Here is a 21,463-nt window from a genome sequence, read left to right as displayed (position 1 = left end):
CTTGCAAAACCCAAAGCAAAACATCTGCTAGATCTGATTTCGTAATTGGGCAGCGCTTGCTGAACAATCCTGAGTGTGCTCATAGCTATACTAACAACCAATTTAAGATAATCAGTCAAGCTCGTAACGTGGGTCACTTATGCTTGCTAGAAGCGACATACATTCAGACACAGGGACCAATCCTTTGCATACAAAAGGGGCACGTTCAAGCCTTACGCCTTTTTTGAATTGCTCGGGAGCTTGAGGAATCAATGGTTCCCTATTGTTTTCTCCGTGGCATCGCCTTGGCCAGAGTTGACTCGCTAATCAATCAGCACCTTTTTCTCCTTTAGTACAAATTATTGTAATCGTTTGAAATTAGGCATTTGTGCTGATATTGCAAGATGAGAAGTTTCAGCAACGTCTTTTTTTTCAGCAATAATAGTTACAAATTCAGTCTTTATTAACACCAACAACCAAAAATAGTTATCCTCTTCATTGTAACAACCCAGAACAGCCTTCTCAAAGATAATTCCATCGACCCTTCTTCACAAAAGAATATGTTTTTGCTTTAAACTCACCATATCTCTGTGTTCCAAGTTGGCACTGAAGTTAATGAGCTCGCTCACAATTTCTAAGTAGCCTTCTTTTGCAGCTGAAATAAGAGCTGTCCAGTTATCCTGCCAAGGAAAGAATCTCAATTAACAGTGTTTAAACAAAACATGAACAGTTTTATAGTTACCCAGCTATTGGAATTACAGTAAAAGTGCTTACAGCATCTTCCAGATTGCAGTTAGCTCCCCTCTTGAGCAATTCTTGCACTATCTCCAAATTTCCTTGCTCTGCTGCCAACATTAATGGAGTCTGCCCACTCTGCAATGTAAAATTCTTAATCAGTATCACAAATATCCAATGTTCAACTATGAAATTTGAATATATTAAAGTATTTTTCATTGCAATGCACAGATACACACCTTATATTCTTCTGCCATTTTACACAATTTTTAGAGCATGCAGCAAAGCGAACAAATAGACTGATCAACTAACACACTTCACCAACAGATATTAAGTGAAGATTAGCTGTCTCAGCTTAAACTTATTTCTCAGCATGCGTGAACGTGTTCTTTATTAAGAATGATTAATGCAGTATTTGAAAATGCAAGGTATTTTGACAGTGTGAAGATTTAATACCTCACTTAAAAAAAAATGAAGCATTCCTAACATAAGCCTAACTTTCGAGGGAGAAAAAGAGGGGCATTATACCAAAATTCCACTCAATTGACAAGATTGTAAAAGTTTGTGCATTTGTTTACCTTAACAGTGGTCAGTCAACAATGTGGGTGTGACAGACCTCAGGCTCCAGTCTGACAACAGCCTATAATTGTGGTCACACCCACATGACTGGATAAACAAATACAGCAAGCTTTACATCACTAAGGAAACTGGAGAAAGACACTGGTTTACAATACTAAGCACTTAACCAACATTAAAGAATATGGTAGAGTTTTGAAACTTTGTATTTGGGCTGTCTGTTTATATTTACTACAGTGGAACACAAGGAGCCAATGTAACAATGCTGATGTTCCAAAAAGAGAGGGCGAATATGTTTTTTTAAAAAAAAATCACTGAAAGATTTGTCCCATGCAACTTTCACACATTTTCTACCAACCAGTTACAGGGAGGCATGGGGAGAGATCTTTGAGGCAATCAATTTGCCCATCTCTTGGCTGGAATGTGCTGGACAGTCTTGCGGAAATTAAACATTTCTAAACTATTAAAAAAAATAATAGCATCAATATCATTCAGTCATTTTAATTGCAGTTACATTTTGAATCCTTTACTTTCCATTTTTAATTAATAAGTAAAGGCACATGCAACTATTTAAGTTAACAGGAACCTGCATTTTTAAATATCTCCAGTATAATTCAGTGCCATTAAATAAAAAAATGTAGGAAATTTTAGCATATAATAACTTCCTACCTCATTCCTTTCATCCACATCCTTGTATTTCTCCAGCAATGCCTTAAAAGCAGTGATATTCTCTTCTTCAACATAGGTTAACAGGTTATGGGACGTGACAGTGGCCATTATGTTGCAATCACACCACAAATGTAGTCTTCAACGATACCTACAATATTAATACAACATAAATTTACATCGCTTTCAAAATAATAAAAAGAAGTGTGAGGGATGTTAAGTGCAAGAGAAGTAGAACCCATTTTATTTCAAGAGTCCAGTATAAGTATTAATCACTCTTACATCAGATACAGTTACAAGCAGAGGGAAGTTTCCTTTAACTTCCTAGCAATGCATTTCAAACAAGTTCAAAAAATTATTCACTACTACACTGTTCATTTTCTGAAATTGTCCATTTAGTTTCATTCAAGGGTTGATTTAAACTAAAATCCCAGAGATGACAGGACAATCCGCTGTCATGCCAAAACCCTTGCAATGTCTCCCTCAACTTTCAAATGCATCTGCCATACCTCACTGCAAATTAGCTGGTACCAGAGCACTTTCTGGAAAACCACTTCATGCAGTTCTTTATACTGAACATCTGCATGCAGCAGTATACAAGGCATGGGCGCATGAAATGTTGTTTCATTTTCATCAACACTACAGTGAAACAGAACTAAACTCTGCAGTACATACCTTCACTGCCCCAACCCACCTGCCAACCATGCAAGAATGGAACCATGGGTAAAGTATGCTCCTTTTGAAGAACAAAGGTTATCCTAAAATGGAAGTAATCTTTTTTTTAATTTAACCCATCCCTCCCAAGTGTCTTTCCTTCCTTCCCTTTTAAAATGCTCAGAGACATTCTACATGAAGGAAGCTTTAAATGCATGTCATATTATATGCTTAGTGCAAAAAAGAGGAAGGAAACAAACACATGGATAAAGAGATGATAAGGTTAAGTGGCAAGGACAAGTGGTTTGAAAGACCAGGGAATAGTTACTAAAGAAAGGGAAGCTCTTGCCAGGGGGCAGTAATACACAGTGGATGTGCAATGAGACATAAAGCTAAAATATAGAGGACCTAATCTGAGTGGATGGGTGTGAAAATGAGGAAGGCCACCGTGAAATAGGTGATTTCACAATGATGGGAGATGGAGAGTCAATACAGTTTGGCATGGAGTAAGGGGTTGTAGTACTCTCTGAATGAGTTTGTGAAAGGTGCTGGTGTCAAAAGTTAGAGAAATTGATACTGTGGTAACAAGGGCTAACATAACACAGGGAATGTGTAACTCATGCAAGGAAAATTCTGGAGGTGAAAAAGTGCTACCAGATGCTACCTAGATGGGAGGTAAAAAGGACTGCTCAAAGTTAAACTAAATATTGTGACTGAATAAGCACCACCAGGTTCAGCCTAACTGGTTGACTAGAATATATATATATCTATAAAAATAAAAAAGTTTGGGATATATTTCAATTCCCGTAAATGTCACACTTACTGCCATTTCTATTTTCGTCATATTAAAAATTGCTCTTATGCAGTTTCAATCAACTTAAACTTATATCTGGTGGACTGCTTCTTCAAATGTGACAGACCATTAGCTTGGTCCTATTAATTACAGTTCCAAACTGTCCACCAGAAGCGCAAAGGGAAATAAAAAAATCTGTGTAACATGTAAAGTTTGTGGTAAAGAATAAATACAAATGTTTGTTTCTAACATGCTAACGGTTTCTTGATTCAGTTCTGCATTTGATACATATGCAGTTACAAGTGATCTCCTGTCACTAAAATCATATCCCATCTTAGTTTGGTCAGTCAAAGCTAGGTGATTGAGGAAGGTGTCAGGCCATTTAATTCAAATACAAACATATTTTGGAATTGGTTCAAAGATGTGCTTGATTGGTTGTTCCCTTTTTGAATTGAAGTTAGTTATTTAAATTAATTTGGCCAACATCACCTTTTTATTGTGATGATATTTATCATTTGTCAGTCAGTCTGTAACCTTCAAAAAACAATTAGCCACCCCAAAATATTATCCATAAATGGAAAGAGGAAGAGAGCCATTAGACAAAGTATACAGTTTAGCACAGAGATTGCAAGTTCTTTATTTTTTACTACAACTTATATTTATAAAGCATCTTTAACACAATAAAACATCCTAAGGCACTTCACAGGAGCATTTTTAAGCAAAATTTGAACACCAAGCCACGCAAGAGAATATTAGGACAGATGGCCAAAAGCTTGGTCAGAGGTACATTTTAAGGCATGTCTTAAAGGAGAAGAGGTAGAGAGTGTAGGGTCAGGGCAGCTGAAGGTGCGGCCATCAAAGGTGGAGCAATTAAAATTAGGGATCTTCAAAAGACCAGAATTAGATGAAAATTGGAGCAGGAGCACATATATCTAGTGGTTGTGGAGTTACTATATGTAAGAAATAGGAACAGACCACCATACAGCCTGCCGAGCCTACTCTGCCATTCAATGCGATCATGGATGATCTTGAGCTTCAACTCCATGTTTCTGCCCGCTCCCCATATCCTTTGATTCCCCAAGACATCAATCTGTCTATCTCAGCCTTCAGTATATTCAACAAAGACACATCCACAACCTTCGGGTAGAGAATTCCAATGTTTCACAAAGTGCAGAAATTTCTCTTCATGCCAGTCCTAAATGATCATTCCTTTATCCTGAGACTCTGTCCCCTTGTTCTAGATTGCCCAGCCAGGGGAAACAACCTCTCAGTATCTACCCTGTCAAGCCCTTTCATAAACATTGAATGTTTCAATGAGGTCACCATTCGTTCATTTAAACTCCATAGAATATAGACTCAGCCTCGCATCATATGACAACCCGATCATCCCAGGGATCAATATAGTGAGCCTTCACGGTACTGCCTCCAATGCAAGTAAATACGGAAACCAAAATTGTGCAAAATATTACAGGTATGGTATCACCAAAGCCCCAAATAATTGCAGCAAATCTTTCTTATTCTTGTACTCCAATCCCCTTGCAATAAAGGTCAACATGTCATTTGCTTTTGGAGATCACAGAGTTATGGGAGGGCAAGGCCATGAAAGCATTTGAAAACAAGCATGAGAATTTTCAAATTGAGGCATTGCTTAACCAGGGGCCATATTTCTGTCAGTTCAAGTCTGGGCTCATTCCACCACCTTCTGGTGACAAGGAGAACCACACAGAAGCATGCAATAAAACCAGCTCCAGCAAGAACCTGAAGAGGGGTGTCTGCTTATTTCCTGGAAATGCTACAAATTCATCTAGACAAAGGAATAGAGAGGCACAAGGAGCAAGGGTTCACTTAAAGAAAGAGAAACCAAGAAAGCCTTAGCAGGAAATGAGTGGGAAAAAACCCAGGATTGGCTATATTCATGTACCTTGTGGCAATTTCAGTATGTAAATAACTTATTTGCAAGCAGGCCAAATTATAAATAAAGTCTTCGAGTCCTGACACAGTAAAAGTTCAGAAGCCAATTTAGTACTTCTTTGAAGTTGGCTCAAGTCCAGTCACAGTGGGCAGTTTGGCAGCAATAAAAGAAGGGGACTTAGTTCAAATCTTGGCAATAGTGGGGAAAATTGTATTATTTAAAACTAGCGGAGACCAGCAAAATATTTGCAAATTAGTATCTTTATTACAACAGTACTTCTTTTGAAAACAGGCTTCTGAGTTTGTCTTTTATCACAGACTTCAAGGAGAATCAAAATTTATCACTTGGGAAAAAGCTACATTAAGCTGTCCATGTTAAAAACAGGCCTAGGAATATAAACATAAATTGTCAAAACTGACTTGTTTATAATCCTTGAATATTAAAGTCTAACTGAGAACTGTTTTCTCCTGAGTTGAAAAGGCAGGTTTACATATGATGGGTTCTTCTGATTCTAGAAAACGTCACAAGTTATGCATGCATGTATTTAAACATTAGGTCTAACATAAATTGCAGTCAGCAACCACTTCCTTGAAACACTCATATATCTCAAAAGTTTAAAAGGATGCAGTAAACAGAATTAGGTTTAAAAACGTGCTCCAGTATTCTGCACAGCACAAAACATTTACAACCAAAGCAGCATCTGTATTGAAATAGCATTTTTTTAAATACAGGGCTTCTAGTTATTCTTTCAAAGACTTTATAAAATATAAACTTGTGACTCTGAAAAATAAAAACTGCATCAACCCAATGTTTTTACACATGCACAGGGTCAAAACGGGGCTAAAAAGTAAACTCGTCCCATACTCTCAAGTTTAATGGAATGCAATAAACAGAACTGGGTTCTTAAAAATTGGTAGGTTTAAGATTGTAGTTAGTAACCACTTCACTGAAACAATATTTTTCACCGTCAGTTTAACTCATTAATCTGAGTAAGTCAGTGTCTTCTTTATCAGGTTCTTAGTTCCTTGAAAGAACATGGAATAAGAAAAGGTTACTAATCACCTGTAGTTTGTTGCTGACTCTCCCGAAAGACAAAAAAGATGTGCAGCTATTCAGCACTCCTTGTGCCAGGCACTGTCAACTAAATGAACCAGAAGCACCCCTTAAACTGACCAATCAAAACACTCCAGACAGAACAAAACTGTTTATTATTACTCAGTTATACTTTAAATGAAAGTTTTTCCACATCATTGCACCTTCCTAAACTCCCTCTGCCACCCATCACTACTAATTACCTTACATTGAGGACTCGTACTTTCCTCACCCATTACTGGCTTGTCACAAAAGAAGTCACTGCAGTATTGTCTCAAAGTACTCTCACACACAGTCACCTTCCCAATGTTTCCAGAACCTTCCATTGCCACTCAAAATGCCATCACTTATTAAGTCGCACCCTCTCAAATACAGGATCTCCAGCAGTGCTATTTTATCCCAACATCACTCTTTCAGCTCCTGCTAGCCCCTTCCCAGTGCTCCCAAAGTCATGTCTGTCCCTCCCACTGATTCCATATCCCACAATCTCTCTTCCAGATTCCTACATCCACCAGCATTTACAAATCCCTAACGTTTCCTAAACCTACCAACCCACATACACCAAACTGCTCTCTAGAGCTCCATGTAGTTCCTATAACAGAATCCCTATCAGCAACCTGGAACATTCTGTTCACATCTACCTCGCTATTCTACATCTTAAAAAGAAAATGAACTATATGAATAAGCAAATGTTACTCGTAATAAAGTCATCTGATTTAATTTCCATACAAACATGTATATAGAATTCAAGCACAAAAAATATGAATACCAATAAAAGTTCAACTGGATATTCACTAAAAATCAGCAATCCTGTTAATACATGTAACTTAGCACGAAACATATCCTAAATCGCATGAGCAATGCCATGAGACCCATTAGATAGATGGTCTTGTCTCAATTTTCATGCTCTATGATTCATAATAAGTACAAATAGATTTGCCACGAGCATTGAATCGACAGGGGGAGCAATTAAAAAATGCTTTGATTGTAAGTACTTTTAAACTGGTGAGATCATCAGTTGGGATTTGCCTATTGAGAGCAACAAATCACTACAATCCTCCACACTTGACACCAACCATAAGCAATGCTACAGTAGATTTTAGTACTGCCAGTTCACTTGATCATTTTTCCCAAGCACCTTTGAACTATTTACTTGAACAACTCCAAAAAAAGTTTTAAATACCATCTGATTTACAAGTATTAAATTCAAATGTGGGAACATACTGAATATTTCAACAAGCATTGCAATATTATTTGCATTACTACATAAAATTTTGACTATATAAACACTCCAGAGATAAGTATTTTTAGTTTAAATAGAAGTATGGTAGAGAAAGGATTCTCATCGAAATCTGGCCAGGTGAACAGTCTACTCTCAATCATCAGCAAAGTGACAGAAGGGGTCGTTAACAACAAGCAGCACTTACTTGACAATAACCTGCTCACAGATGCCCAGTTTGGGTCCAGCCAGGCCACTCAGCTCCTGACCTCAGTCCCAAACATGGACAAAAGAGCTAAAACTAAAGAGGTGAGGTGAAGGTGACTGCTCTAGACAACAAGGCCGCACTTGATCGAGTGTGACATCAAGGAGCCCTAGCAAAACTGAAGTCAATGAGAATCAGGAAAACTCTCCACTGGTTGGAGTCATACCTAGCACAAAGGAAATGTTTGTGGTTGTTGGAGGTCAATCATATCAGTCCCAGGACATCACTGCAGGAGTTCCTCAAACAGGTATCCTACGCCAATCATCTTCAGATGTTTCATCAGTGACCTTCCCTCCATCATAAGGTCAGAAGTGGGGATGTTCGCTGATGATTGCACAATGTTCAGCACCACTCATGACTCCTCAGATACTGATGCATTCCATGTCCAAATGCAGCAAGACAATATCCAGGACAATATCCAGGCTTGGGCTGATAAGTGGCAAATAACACTTGCGCCACACAAGTGCCAGGCAATGACCATCTCCAACAAGAGAGCATCTCTCCTTGACAATCAATGGCATTACCATCACTGAATCCCCCACTATCGACATCCTGGGGGTTACCATTGACCAGAAACTGAACTGGACGAGCCATATAAATACTGTGGCTGCAAGAGCTGGTCAAAGGCTGGGAATTCTGAGGTGAGCAACTAACCTCCTGACTCCCAAAGCCTATGGAATGCTCTCTTCTTGCCTGGAAAGGTGCAACGCCAACAACACAAGATGCTCGATACCAACCACGATAAAAGGAGCCCGCTTGATAGGCACCCTGTCCACAGCCTTCAATATTCACTTCCTCCGCCAGGGATGCAGTGGCAGCAGTGTGTACTATCTACAAGATACACGAATGCAAGTCAACAAGGCTCCCTCAACAGCATCTTCCAAACCAATGACCTCTACCACCTAGAAGGACAAGGGCAGCAGATACATGGGAACTTCCCCTCCAAGCTACACACGACCCTGACTAGGAACTATAAATCACCATTCCTTCTCTGTCGCGGGGTCAAATTCTGGAACTCCCTCCCTAACAGCACAATGGGTGTACCCACACCACATGGACTACAGTGGTTCAAGAAGGCAGCTCACCATCTGCTTCTCAAGGGCAATTAGGGATGGGCAATAAAAATGATGGCCTAGCTAGCAACATCCACATTCCACGAAATAACAAAAGTTACCAACTATTCACAAAAACAGGCCAATTCTCAATCACTTCTCGCATTTGAAATTTCTCCCAAATTAAATAATACTGATACTATATAGTTCCCTGGAACAATATTCATTTAGAGCTTAAAAAAAATCTCCACCCCTCCATCATTTTCACGTGGTCCATCTCTGACACTTCCCTTCCCTTCCTTGACCTCTCTGTCTCAATCTCTGGTGATAGACTGTCCACCAATATCCATTACAAACCCACCGACTCCCACAGCTATCTCGACTACAGCTCCTCACACCCCGCTTCCTGTAAGGACTCCATCCCATTCTCTCAGTTCCTTCGCCTCCGTCGCATCTGTTCCGATGATGCTACCTTCAAAAACAGTTCCTCTGACATGTCCTCCTACTTCCTTAACTGAGGTTTTCCACCCATGGTCGTTGACAGGGCCCTCAACCGTGTCTGGCCCATCTCCCGCGCATCCGCCCTCACACCTTCTCCTCCCTCCCAGAAACATGATAGGGTCCCCCTTGTCCTCACTTATCACCCCACCAGCCTCCGCATTCAAGGGATCATCCTCCGCCATCTCCAGCATGATGCCACCAAACACATCTTCCCTTCACCCCCCCATCGGCGTTCCGTAGAGATCGCTCCCTCCGGGACACCCTGGTCCACTCCTCCATCACCCCCTACTCTTCAACCCCCTCCTATGGCACCACCCCATGCCCACGCAAAAGATGCAACGCCTGCCCCTTCACTTCCTCTCTCCTCACCGTCCAAGGACCCAAACACTCCTTTCAAGTGAAGCAGCATTTCACTTGCATTTCCCCCAACTTAGTCTACTGCATTCGTTGCTCCCAATGCAGTCTCCTCTACATTGGAGAGACCAAATGTAAACTGGGCGACCGCTTTGCAGAACACCTGCGGTCTGTCCGCAAGAATGATCCAAACCTCCCTGTCGCTTGCCATTTTAACACTCCACCCTCCTCTCTTGCCCACATGTCTGTCCTTGGTTGCTGCATTGTTCCAGTGAAGCCCAAAGCAAACTGGAGGAACAACACCTCATCTTCCGACTAGGCACTTTACAGCCTTCCGGACTGAATACTGAATTCAACAACTTTAGGTCGTGAGCTCCCTCCCCCATCCCCATCCCCTTTCTGTTTCCCCCTTCCTTTTTTTCCCCAATAAATTATAAAGATTTTCCTTTTCCCACCTATTTCCATTATTTTTTTTTTAAAAAATTAAAAAACACCCCCACTAGAGCTATACCTTGAGTGCCCTACCATCCATTCTTAATTAGCACATTCGTTTAGATAATATCACCAACTTTAACACCTGTGTTCTTTTGTACTATTGTTGTTGACATCTTTTGATGATCTGCTTCTATCACTGCTTGTTTGTCCCTACAACCACACCCCCTCCACTTCTCTCTCTCTCTCCGCCCCCCACACACACACCTTAAACCAGCTTATATTTCAACTCTTTCTTGGACTCGAACTCAAGTCCTGTCAAAGGGTCATGAGGACTCGAAACGTCAACTCTTTTCTTCTCCGCCGATGCTGCCAGACCTGCTGAGTTTTTCCAGGTAATTCTGTTTTTGTTTTTTTTTCATTTAGAGCTTTCTTCTCCAAACAGACCACTACCAGATAAGGATTTTAAACAATTATCAGGTGCAATTAATTCTCACACTCAATTTTTGTACATAACCAAATAGGCTATTACTATGAAGGAAATGCATTTTGTCTTTCACTCTTGCTTCCAGTGATTGCAATAGTAGCACATCTAACAGGTGGGCACAAGCTCAATAAAGGTTAAATGACGAACAGATTAAAATCGTTTAAATGGTTAATCGAAAATGGAAAGCTTTCCACAAGTTAACAAGGAAAGGACTGGAATATCATTTTAAAAAGGGAACCGATCAAGTAACCTTTGAAAAAAATTAAAGTAATAAGGGCAAAGTGTAAAGATATAGGATTAGAATAGCAAGCTCCAGGTGAACAGCCAGCAAGGCTTCCTTCACTGCTGTACTGTATTTTTTGTATTTTATTGATATGAATAGTAACACCACCTGCAGGTCTATTCAACTCCAAAAATGCCTATTCTAAGCAAAACCATAATCATTCCAACGATAAAGGCTACAACCCTATTTATTGACAAAATATGATAAACATGCAGATACATTTGGAAAGGAAGAGAAACCGAACCACTGGTTCAAACCCAAAATTCAATTAGTATGTTCAGTTAAAAAATTACAATGAAGAGGGCAAAAAATTGATGGTTACAAAGTGAACAGCACAACTTCACCTTATCCGAAGTTGATAGCTATTGCAGCAATAGGCCACTTAGAAAAAAAAGTTGTTACACTACATGAAAAAACTTGTTCAAAAAGAAAACCGTTAGATTTCAAAACGAGCTTCTTCATCCTGAAGGACTCAGTACTATACAACATGGCACATTTATTCACCAAACAAGTTAAAACAAAAAGGCGTCCCTGGTTTCAAAGGTTCACAAATTACAAGCATTGTCTCTGCAATTTGGAATTGCAACCTACAATTTCACGAACCCATAGCTATGATATCATAGTTACTGTAAAAAAAAACTCTTTTAAATGGACACAAGGAGCCTTAAAGATGAGTGCCAAAAGTCACCTGAGCTTTTACACCTGCAATGCTGTCAAGCTCCTAGAAGGCTCCAAGTAGATTGCGAGTAGGCATATCCAGACATGTGAAGATATATTAAATTCAATGCGAATTTCCAAAAGGGTAAACAGAAATTCATTGACAATGGTTTTCCGGGAGATGTGACTAGCTCTTTCCTATTTCACCAAACTTGCTAGAATGGGAGTTATTTAAAAGGCTAATTACCCCAGTTAAAAGACAGTGGGCTATACCCCTAGACCTGGGCTAATCCAAAGCTAATGTGGACAGAGGGCATTTTGAGTTTTGAACTGTATGAAATCTGGTTGGAAACAGCCAATTTGTGCAGAGAACCAATACCACCTCAGGAAGTCCGCTCCAGCCCATTGCTCTCAGCTGAACTAACTGTGGAAAGCATGTGGGAACGAGGTTTCTCTCTGTCACTGGAAGTCACAGAGGAAGTTGTCCATCATTGTTCTGCTGAAAAAGGAATCCAGGCTGATCACAACCCTTCACTCCAACAACAGCAATTCAACTGCAAGCTATGGGCCTGCAACCAAAGGACTGAACTGAGTTTCATCCTGAGAAGCATGTTTTTATCTTTATCTGCTTTTAATCTTCGTATCTATATTTTACAATAACTTTATCGCTTTTACTTAAGTAACTTTCAGCAGTAGTTTTATAATAAACTAACCTTTATCCTGTTTAAGACTAAAGGTTGACTACTGGGTTATTTTTAAATTGAACCACTCAAATTAAAAGGGGGCTTTATTTATTATTATTGGCTATCCCCCGCCAGCGAGGATGATTGACTTCCATGAATCCAAAGATGACTGAAGAGGCCGATTCAGGATCTGCAGACTTTTTGGAACACAGGGCATTTGTTGTCATGTGGGACATGTGGTGGTGTAATTTCAGTTCAGGTCATGGTGTGTTCTTTTCGCCACTCTCGCTTTTCTTCTTCATTTTGTTGTTGTTGAGTCTCAAAATGCTGAAATCCTGCCTACTACAGGCTCTGCTGCCATCTCGTTCACTCCAAGGCGACGTTGCCCCACAAGTTGATGCCAATGTTGCATTTCTTCATAAAAACAAAAAAACTGCGGATGCTGGAAATCCAAAACAAAAACAGAATTACCTGGAAAAACTCAGCAGGTCTGGCAGCATCGGCGGAGAAGAAAAGAGTTGACGTTTCGAGTCCTCATGACCCTTCGACAGAACTTGCGTTCGAGTCCAAGAAAGAGTTGAAATATAAGCTGGTTTAAGGTGTGTGTGTGGGGGCGGAGAGATAGAGAGACAAAGAGGTGGAGGGGGGGGGGTGGTGTGGTTGTAGGGACAAACAAGCAGTCACTGCTTGTTTGTCCCTACAACCACACCACCCCCCCCCTCCACCTCTTTGTCTCTCTATCTCTCCGCCCCCCACACACACACCTTAAACCAGCTTATATTTCAACTCTTTCTTGGACTCGAACGCAAGTTCTGTCGAAGGGTCATGAGGACTCGAAACGTCAACTCTTTTCTTCTCCGCCGATGCTGCCAGACCTGCTGAGTTTTTCCAGGTAATTCTGTTTTTGCATTTCTTCATGTTGGATTTCAGCACATTCTTGAAGTGCTTCTTCTGCCCTCCTCTGGCACATATGCCCTGACTGGGCTGAGTGATGACAACCTACTTTGGAAGCCTAGTATCTGACATCCGAACTATATGACCAACCCAAAGAAGCTGATGGCAGATGATCATAGCCTTAACGCTTATGATGCCTTCTTGTAAGAGGACACTGATGTTGATGCATCTAGCAAGAAAAGTTAAAGATTCTGTTAGATCAAAGGGAGGAGCATATAAAGTTGTCAAAAACAGTAGTAAGCCTGAGAATTGGGAGCATTTTAAAATTCAGCAAAGGAGAACCAAGAAATTGATAAAGAAAGAAAGAGAAAATAGAAAATGAAAGTAAACTAGCGCGGAACAGAAAAATGGACTGTAAAAGCTTCTATAGGTATGTAAAAAAGAAAAAGGTTAGTTAAGACAAACTTGGGCCAATTACAGGCAGAGAATGGAGAATTTATAATGGTTAATAAGGAAATGGCAGAGAAACTAAACAAATACTTTGTGTCTACCTTCCCAGAGGAAGATACAAAATAACTCGCCACAATACTGCAAAGGCAAGGGACTAATGAGATTGAGGACCTGAAGGAAATTCATGGGGCTGAAAGTTTATAAATCCCTGGACTTGATAATCTACATCCCAGAGTGTTGAAATAGGTGCCTGTAGAGATAATGGGTGCATCAGTGATCATCTTTCAAAATTCTACAGATTCTGGAAAAGTGCCTGCAGATTACAAGGTAGCAAATTTTAGGGAGAGCAAAAATAGGGAACGACAGACCTGTTAGCCTGGCATCAGAAGTAGGGAAATTGCTAGAATCTATTATAAACGAAGTGATAATCGGGCATTTAGAAAATAATGGTAGGATTGGGCAGAGTCAACATGGATTTATGAAAGGGAAAGGGAAATCATATGTGACAAACCTGTTGGGGTTTTTCTGAGGATATTACTGGCATGATAGATAAGGGAGAACCAGTGGATGTAGTGTATTTGGATCTTCAGAAGGCTTTCGATAATGTCCCACACAAGAGGTTAGTAAGCAAAATTACAGCACATGGGATTGGTGGTAATATAATGGCATGGATTGAGGATTGGTTAATGGACAGAAAACAGAGAGGTAGGGATAAATGAATAATTCTCAAGTTGGCAAGCTGTGACTAGAGGGGTACTGCAAGGATCAGTGTTTGGGCCCCAGCTATTCACAATCTATATCAATGGTTTGGATGTGGGGATCGATTGTAATATTTCCAAATTTTCTGGTGATAAAATGTGGTGGGAACATGAGTTGAGAGGAGGATGCAAAGAAACTTCAAGGGGATTTAGGCAGGCTAAGAGTGTGAGCAAGAATATGGCAGATGAAATATAGTGTGGAAAAATGTGAAGTTATCCACTTTGGTAGGAAAAACAGACATGCTGAGTATTTCTTAAATGGGGAGAAATTGAGAAGTGTTGATGTCCTAAGGGTTTGGGTGTTCCTGCTCATAAGTCACTGAAAGCTAACATGCAGGTGTTACAAGCAATTAGGAAAGCAAATGGTATGTTAGTAGCCTTTATTGCAAGGGGATTCCTGTACACTATACAGGAGTGAAGAGTCTTGCCGCAGCTGTATAGTGCCTTGGTGAGACTACATCTAGAGTAGAGTAGTGTGTGCAGTTTTGTTCTTCTCACCCAAGGAAGGGTGTACTGGCCAGAGACCCAAGATACACCAAAGTGATGTCCCTTTATGCCCCATCTTACCTAGGACTTGTTCTGCACAAAATAAATTGGCTAAATGATTGGGCGAGTTGCTACAATCAGTTCTGGGCGAGTTTTGAACAGCACTTGGTAAACAATCCTGACTGTGCTAAGAATTACATTGACACAATTTATCAGTTGGGCTTGCAGTCTGGCCCACTTATGCGTGTTAGATGCTACATATATTCACACACAGAGCCCTGTCCTTTGTAGACAGAAGAAGCATGTTCACATATTGTGCCTTTTTCTGCTAACAGAAGTTTGGGGGACAGCCATTCCCCGTGACAATGCCTTGACCAGAGTTAACCTGCCTAGTTTGAATTTAAACAAAAGCTTGGCACTTAACTGTTCCATGGTGCATTCCTCTTGGAAACACCTCTACCAGAGTCCACTTGCCAACCAAGCAGTACTCTCTTCTCATACAATATAAATTGTTGTTCCCTTTACAATTGTATTCATTTGAACCTGTTCTGATGAGTGCAAGACGAAAAGCTTCAATAGCATGCCTCTTTTTTTCAGCAATACTCAAGTTGTGGGCTACCAAACAACTAGCCTTTTAAATCTTCAAACTAACGCATTATTTTATGTGTCCAATGCCTGGTAAAGAGTGTTGGGGGGATTTCCCCACACTTCAATTTGTGTAATGGCAGAACTATTTTCAGGTGTATTCACAAGAATAAATCTAGTTTGCTATCCAATTTCTGTAATCCACCCATTATTTTGGAGGTGTTTAAAGTCATCATGACAAAGGTACTTGATAGGTTGGAGGAATATTGAATAATAAATCACTGAGCCATATGGTATGAATTCCAGGATGCTGAAGATGACAAGGAAATGATTTGTGGATCATCACTATAGTTATGGAAAAGTTGCTAAGCACTGGCAAGGGAGCTGGCCAGGGCAGCTGATATTCTAGAAGGCTCCCATGTCTTCGAATTTAATCAAATGGTATCAATACACAGGAATGGAATAGCGCTTTATTCAGCAGTATTTGATAGCCAGCACTGGAAATCATAGACATCAGCAAGAAATTTAAGCAGGATTACCTCAAACCCTGCACTTCATTCCGTAAAGCTTCAGAGATGTGCATGGATACAGGACTCAGCTAAACAAAGAAAGTCAATTTTTTTTTAAAAAGGTAGCACAGCCAGTACTAATTCTTGGAAAAGCAACGGAAAATAACTCAATGTTAATAGGCTAATCATCAAGAGGCCAGCCGTATGTAACAGCTAATAAAGGATTCCATTGAAGCAAAATTAAAAAGGCTATCTAAGGCAGCAGGAATCAAAAGGAAATACTATGCAATAAAAATCAAAAAAGGAACATCAGGGATGAAGTAAAACATGAAAGAAAAGGGCAGCATCTGAAATCAGTAAAATTGAAGTGGAGGTTATGAAGTGTCCTTGTCATGCAATGTCCACAAATAAGAAAGCAGGGTACATTAAAAGAATGACATCATAACTGTATTTTGACCAGAAAAGTTGAAGTATTATGATCTTAAGAAACAGGTACGGGTGCTTACAAAAAATGTTTTAGGGCAAGTAGAATCCAAAAAGGCAGGTCAGAACATTTTTTTTAAACTCATGGGATGTGAGCATTGCTGGCAAGGTCAGCACATGTTGTCCACTCTGAATTGGTCTTGAATTGCTGCAGTCCATGCAGTGTAGGTACACCCGCAGTCCTGTTAGGAAGGGAGTTCCAGGGTTTTGACCTAGCAACAGTGAAGGGACAGTGATGCAGTTCCAAGTCAGGATGGTGCGTGGCTTGGAGGGGAATTTGCAGGTGGTTGTGTTCTCATACATCTGCTGCCCCTGCCCTTCTAGATAGCAGAGGTGACAGGTTTAGAAGGTGCTGTCTAAGGAGCTTTGGTGAGTTGTTGCAGTGCATCTTGTAGATGGTACACACTGCTGCCATAGAGTAGTAACAGTGGAGGAAGTAAGTGTGTGAGGTGGTGTACGGGGTGCCGATCAAGTGGGCTGCTTTGATCTGGATGGTGTCGAGCTTCTTCAGTGAAGTTGGAACTGCAATCATCCAGGCAATTGGAGAGTATTCCATCACATTCCTGACTTGTGCATTGTAGACTATGGATAGGCTTTGGGGAGTGAAGCAGCAAGATACTTGCCACAGAATTCCCAGCCTTTGACCTGTTCTTTTGGCCGCAGTGTTTATGTAACCTGGTCCAGTTCAGTTTCTGGTCAATGCCAACGCTCAGGATATTGATGGTGGGGAATTCAGCGGTAGTAATGCCATTGAATGTCGAGGGAAGATAGTTAGATTCTCTATCTGGAGATGGTCATTGCCCAGCACTTGTTTCTTGATATTTATCAGCACAAGCTTGAATATTATCCAGGTCTTGCTATTTCTGAAAACGAACTACTTTGGTATCCAAGGAGTCATGAATGGTACTGAGCACTGTCAAAAGCAAACATCTCTATTTCTGATCTTATGATAGAGGGCGCTCCTGCAGATGAGATGCCTGGCCTCCAGTACCACAGCCATCTTCCTTTGCGCTAGGTAGGACTCCAACCAGTTTTTCCCTGATTCACTTTCAGCCGAGCAGCCCTGGCAGAACCCATACTAAGCATAAATGAACAGATTACTGCTGTGCAAGTGCTACTTGATAGCACTGGTGCTGGCATCTTCCATCACTTTGCTGATGATCGAGAGTTGACCAAAGGGGTGGTAATTAGCCAAATTGGATTTGTCCTGATTTTTGTGGACAGGACATTCCTGAGCAATTATCCACATTGTCAGGTAGGTGCCAGTTTTTTTTAGATGTACTTGAACAACTTGGATAGTGGCGCGGCTAGATCCGGAGCACAAGTCCTCAATGCTATTGCCGGGATGTTGTCAGGCCCCCATTGCCTCTGCTGCAGCCGGTGTCTTCACCCATTTCTTATCACAGAATTAGTTAAACAAAATGTGGGTGAACTGAAAAAAATGGAAGACGAAATTTAAGGCAGATATTTGTAAAGTACTGCACGAAAGTGAAGGAAAAATGGGCAACTTAAATGAATATTGAAGTAGTTACTAATAAAAATTGAGAGCTAGGAATGCTAGAAAACTCATCAACATGTTCTAGTCAATGCAAAATAGCATTCAACAAAGCCAAGTGAATGATTGATGATCCAATGCGGTATCAATGTTGAACTACATTGTCAAATCATCAGAAGATAAGTTCGAATGTGATCAAACTGCTCAGCATTCTGCTAAGAAAACACCTCGAATAATGCTACCAGTTCTGATGGCCAAGGGAGATATTTAAGTACTTTGGGCAGTGTTGTGAAGAGAGTTTCCCCAGAGTTTCAGTTATTAAAAAAAAAAAGGGCTTTTCAGCCTAAAAAATAGGCAGTTGAGGTGCAGTTGATCTAGCACAGAGGTATAAAAAAAAAAGGTAAATGGTATGGAAAAGATCAATCCAGAATATTGCTTACTATAAGCTACTTGGCAGAAGCGAGACAAAAGCACACACAAAGTAGTAAGCAGTAACTTTATGCCTGATAAAAATAGGTTCATAGGAACACAGAAAATAGGAGTAGGCCATTCAGCCCTTCAAGCCTGCTCCGCTAGTTATTATGATCATGGCTGATCATCCAACTCAATAGCCTGCTCCCACTATCTCCCCATATCCTTTGATCCCTTTTGCCCCAAGAGCTATATCTAACTCCTTCTTGAAAACATACAATGTTTTGGCCTCAACTGCTTTCTGTGGTAGCGAATTTCACAGGCTCACCACTCTCTGGGTGAAGAAATTTCTCCTCATCTCAGTACTAAATGGTCTACCCAGTATCCTCAGACTGTGACCCCTGGTTCTGAACGCCCCCACCATCGGGAACATCCTTCCTGCATCTACTCTATCTAGTCCTGTTAGAATTTTATAGGTTTCTATAAGATTCCCTCTCATTCTTCTGAACTCCAGCGAATATAATCCTAATCAACTCAATCTCTCCTCATATGTCAGTCCCACCATCCCAGGAATCAGTCGGGTAAATCTTCACTGCACTCCCTCTATAGGAAGAACATCCTTTCTCAGATAAGGAGACCAAAACTGCACACAATATTGCAGGTGTGGTCTCACCAAGGCCCTGTATAATTGCAGCAAGACATTCCTGCTCCTGTACTCGAATCCTCTGGCTATGAAGGCCAATATACCATTTGCCTTCTTTACCGCCTGCTGCACCTGCATGCTTAACTTCAGCGACTGGTGTACAAGGACACCCAGGTCTCATTGCACATTCTCCTCTTTCAATTTATAGCCATTCAGAAAATAATCTGCCTTCCTGTTTTTGCTACCAAAGTAGATAACCTTACATTTATCCACATTATACTGCATCTGCCATGCATTTGCCCACTCACTCAACTTGTCCAAATCACACTGAAGAATCTCTGCATCCTCCTCACAGCTCACCCTCCCACCCAGCTTTGTGTCATCTGCAAATTTGGAGACATTACATTTAGTTCCCTCATCTGAATAATTAATATATTGTGAATAGCTGGGGTCCCAGCACCGATCCCTGCACTACCCGTTTATTCCTGCTCTTTGTTTCCTGTCTGCCAACGAGTTTTCTATCCATCTGAATACACGACCCCCAATCCCATGTGATTTAATTTTACACACCAATCTCTTCTGTGGGACTTTGTCAAAAGCCTTCTGCAGTCCAAATAAACCACATCCACTGCCTCCCTCTCATCAACTCTGCTGGTTACATCCTTAAAAAATTCCAGTAGATTTGTCAAGCATGTTTTCCCTTTCATGAATCCATGCTGACTCTGTCCGATTCTGCCACTGTTTTCCAAGTGCTCAGCTATTAAACCTTTTATAATGGACTCTAGAATTTTCCCCACTACCGACGTCAGGCTGACTGTTCTATAATTCCCTGTTTTCTCTCTACCTCCCCTTTTAAATAGTGGAGTTACATTAGCTACTCTCCAATCTGTAGGAACTGTTCCAGAATCTATAGAATATCAGAAGATGACCACCAATATATCCACTACTTCTAGGGCCACTTCCTTAAGTATTCTGGGATGTAGATTATCAGGCCCTGGGGATTTATCAGCCTTAAATCCCATCAATTTCCCCATCATTTCCCTACTAATACTGATTTCTCTCCGTCCCTCCCTCTCACTAAACCCTGTATTCCCCAACAATTCTGGTATGTTATGTGTGTCCTCCTTTGTGAAGACAGAACCAAAGTATGTATTTAGTTGGTCAGATATTTTTGTTCCCCATTATAAATGCCCCTGTTTCTGACTGTAAGGGACCTACGTTCGTCTTCACCAACCTATAGAAACTTTTACAGTCAATTTTTATGTTCCTCGCAAGCTTACTCTCGTACTCTATTTTCCCCTTCGTAATCAATCCCTTGGTCCTCCTTTGCTGAATTATAAAGTGCTCCCACTCCTCAGGTCTGTTGTTTCTCCTGGTCAATTTGTATGCCTCTTCTTTGCATCTAATACTATCTCTAATTTCCCTTGTAAAACATGGTTTGGCCACCATTCCTATTTTACTTTTGTACCAGACAGGAATAAACAATTGTTGCAGTTCATCAATGCGCTCTTTGAACGTTTACCATTGCCTATCCACCGTTATCCCTTTAAGTAACGTTTCCCAATCCATCATAGCCAACTCGCGCCTCATACCATCGTATTTCCTTTATTAAGATTCAGGACCCAAGTCTCAGAATGAACTACATCACTCGCAATCTTGATGAAGATTTCGATCATATTATGGTAGTTAATCCTCAAGGGGCCTCGCACAACTAGATTGTCAATTATTCCTTTCTCATTACACAATACCTAGTCTAGGATGGCCTGTTCTCTAGTTGGTTCCTCAACATATTGGTCCAGAAAACCATCCCATATACAATCCAGGAATTCCTCCTCTACGGTATTGTTACTAATTTGATTTGCCCAATCTATATGCAGATTAAAGTCACCCATAATTACACATGTTCCTTTACTGCATGTATCTCTAAGTTCCTGTTTAATGCTATTCCCAACATCACCACTACAATTAGGGGTCTATATACAACCCCCACAAACATTTTTTGCCCCTTAGTATTTCTCAGCTCTACCCATACAGGTTCCACATCGTCAGAGCTGCTATCTTTCCTCACTATTATGTTAATTTCCTCTTTAACCAGCAATGCAATTCCACTGCCTTTCCCTTTTTGTGTCTCCTTCCTAAATACGGAATATCCCTGGGTGTTCAGTTCCCATCCCTGGTCACCCTGCAGCCATGTCTCTGTAATCCTGATCATATCATAGCCAGTTTACATCTATTTGGACGGTTAATTCAACCATCTTTATTGTGAATGCTCCCCATGTTAAGGCACAAAGCCTTAAAGGCTTGTCTTTTTAACATTACTTGTCCCGTTCCCATTATTTTTTACTGAGGCCCTGTTTGATTCTGGCCCTTGATTTCTCTGCCTATCACTTTTCTTATTCTACTTTCTGT

The 21,463-nt window shown here is 40.6% G+C and overlaps 1 protein-coding gene across 5 annotated transcripts in view; it reads right to left on the bottom strand.

The window, feature by feature from the left end:
- LOC121277872 (kinase D-interacting substrate of 220 kDa-like) overlaps positions 1-21,463 on the bottom strand; it is a 177,405-nt gene that overhangs the window by 123,701 nt on the left and 32,241 nt on the right. For all 5 annotated transcript variants that reach the window (XM_041187618.1, XM_041187617.1, XM_041187620.1 and 2 more), the window contains 3 exons: positions 1,960-2,107; positions 754-852; positions 561-659 (listed from right to left, as the gene is read on the bottom strand). In XM_041187618.1, the coding sequence (XP_041043552.1) occupies positions 561-659; positions 754-852; positions 1,960-2,067 (306 nt within the window). In that variant the 5' untranslated portion in view covers positions 2,068-2,107. The remainder of the gene's footprint in view (positions 1-560; positions 660-753; positions 853-1,959; positions 2,108-21,463) is intronic.

Source organism: Carcharodon carcharias, chromosome 5 (assembly GCF_017639515.1).
Source record: "Carcharodon carcharias isolate sCarCar2 chromosome 5, sCarCar2.pri, whole genome shotgun sequence".
NCBI lineage: Eukaryota > Metazoa > Chordata > Chondrichthyes > Lamniformes > Lamnidae > Carcharodon > Carcharodon carcharias.
This window is presented reverse-complemented; position numbering and strand designations above follow the sequence as displayed.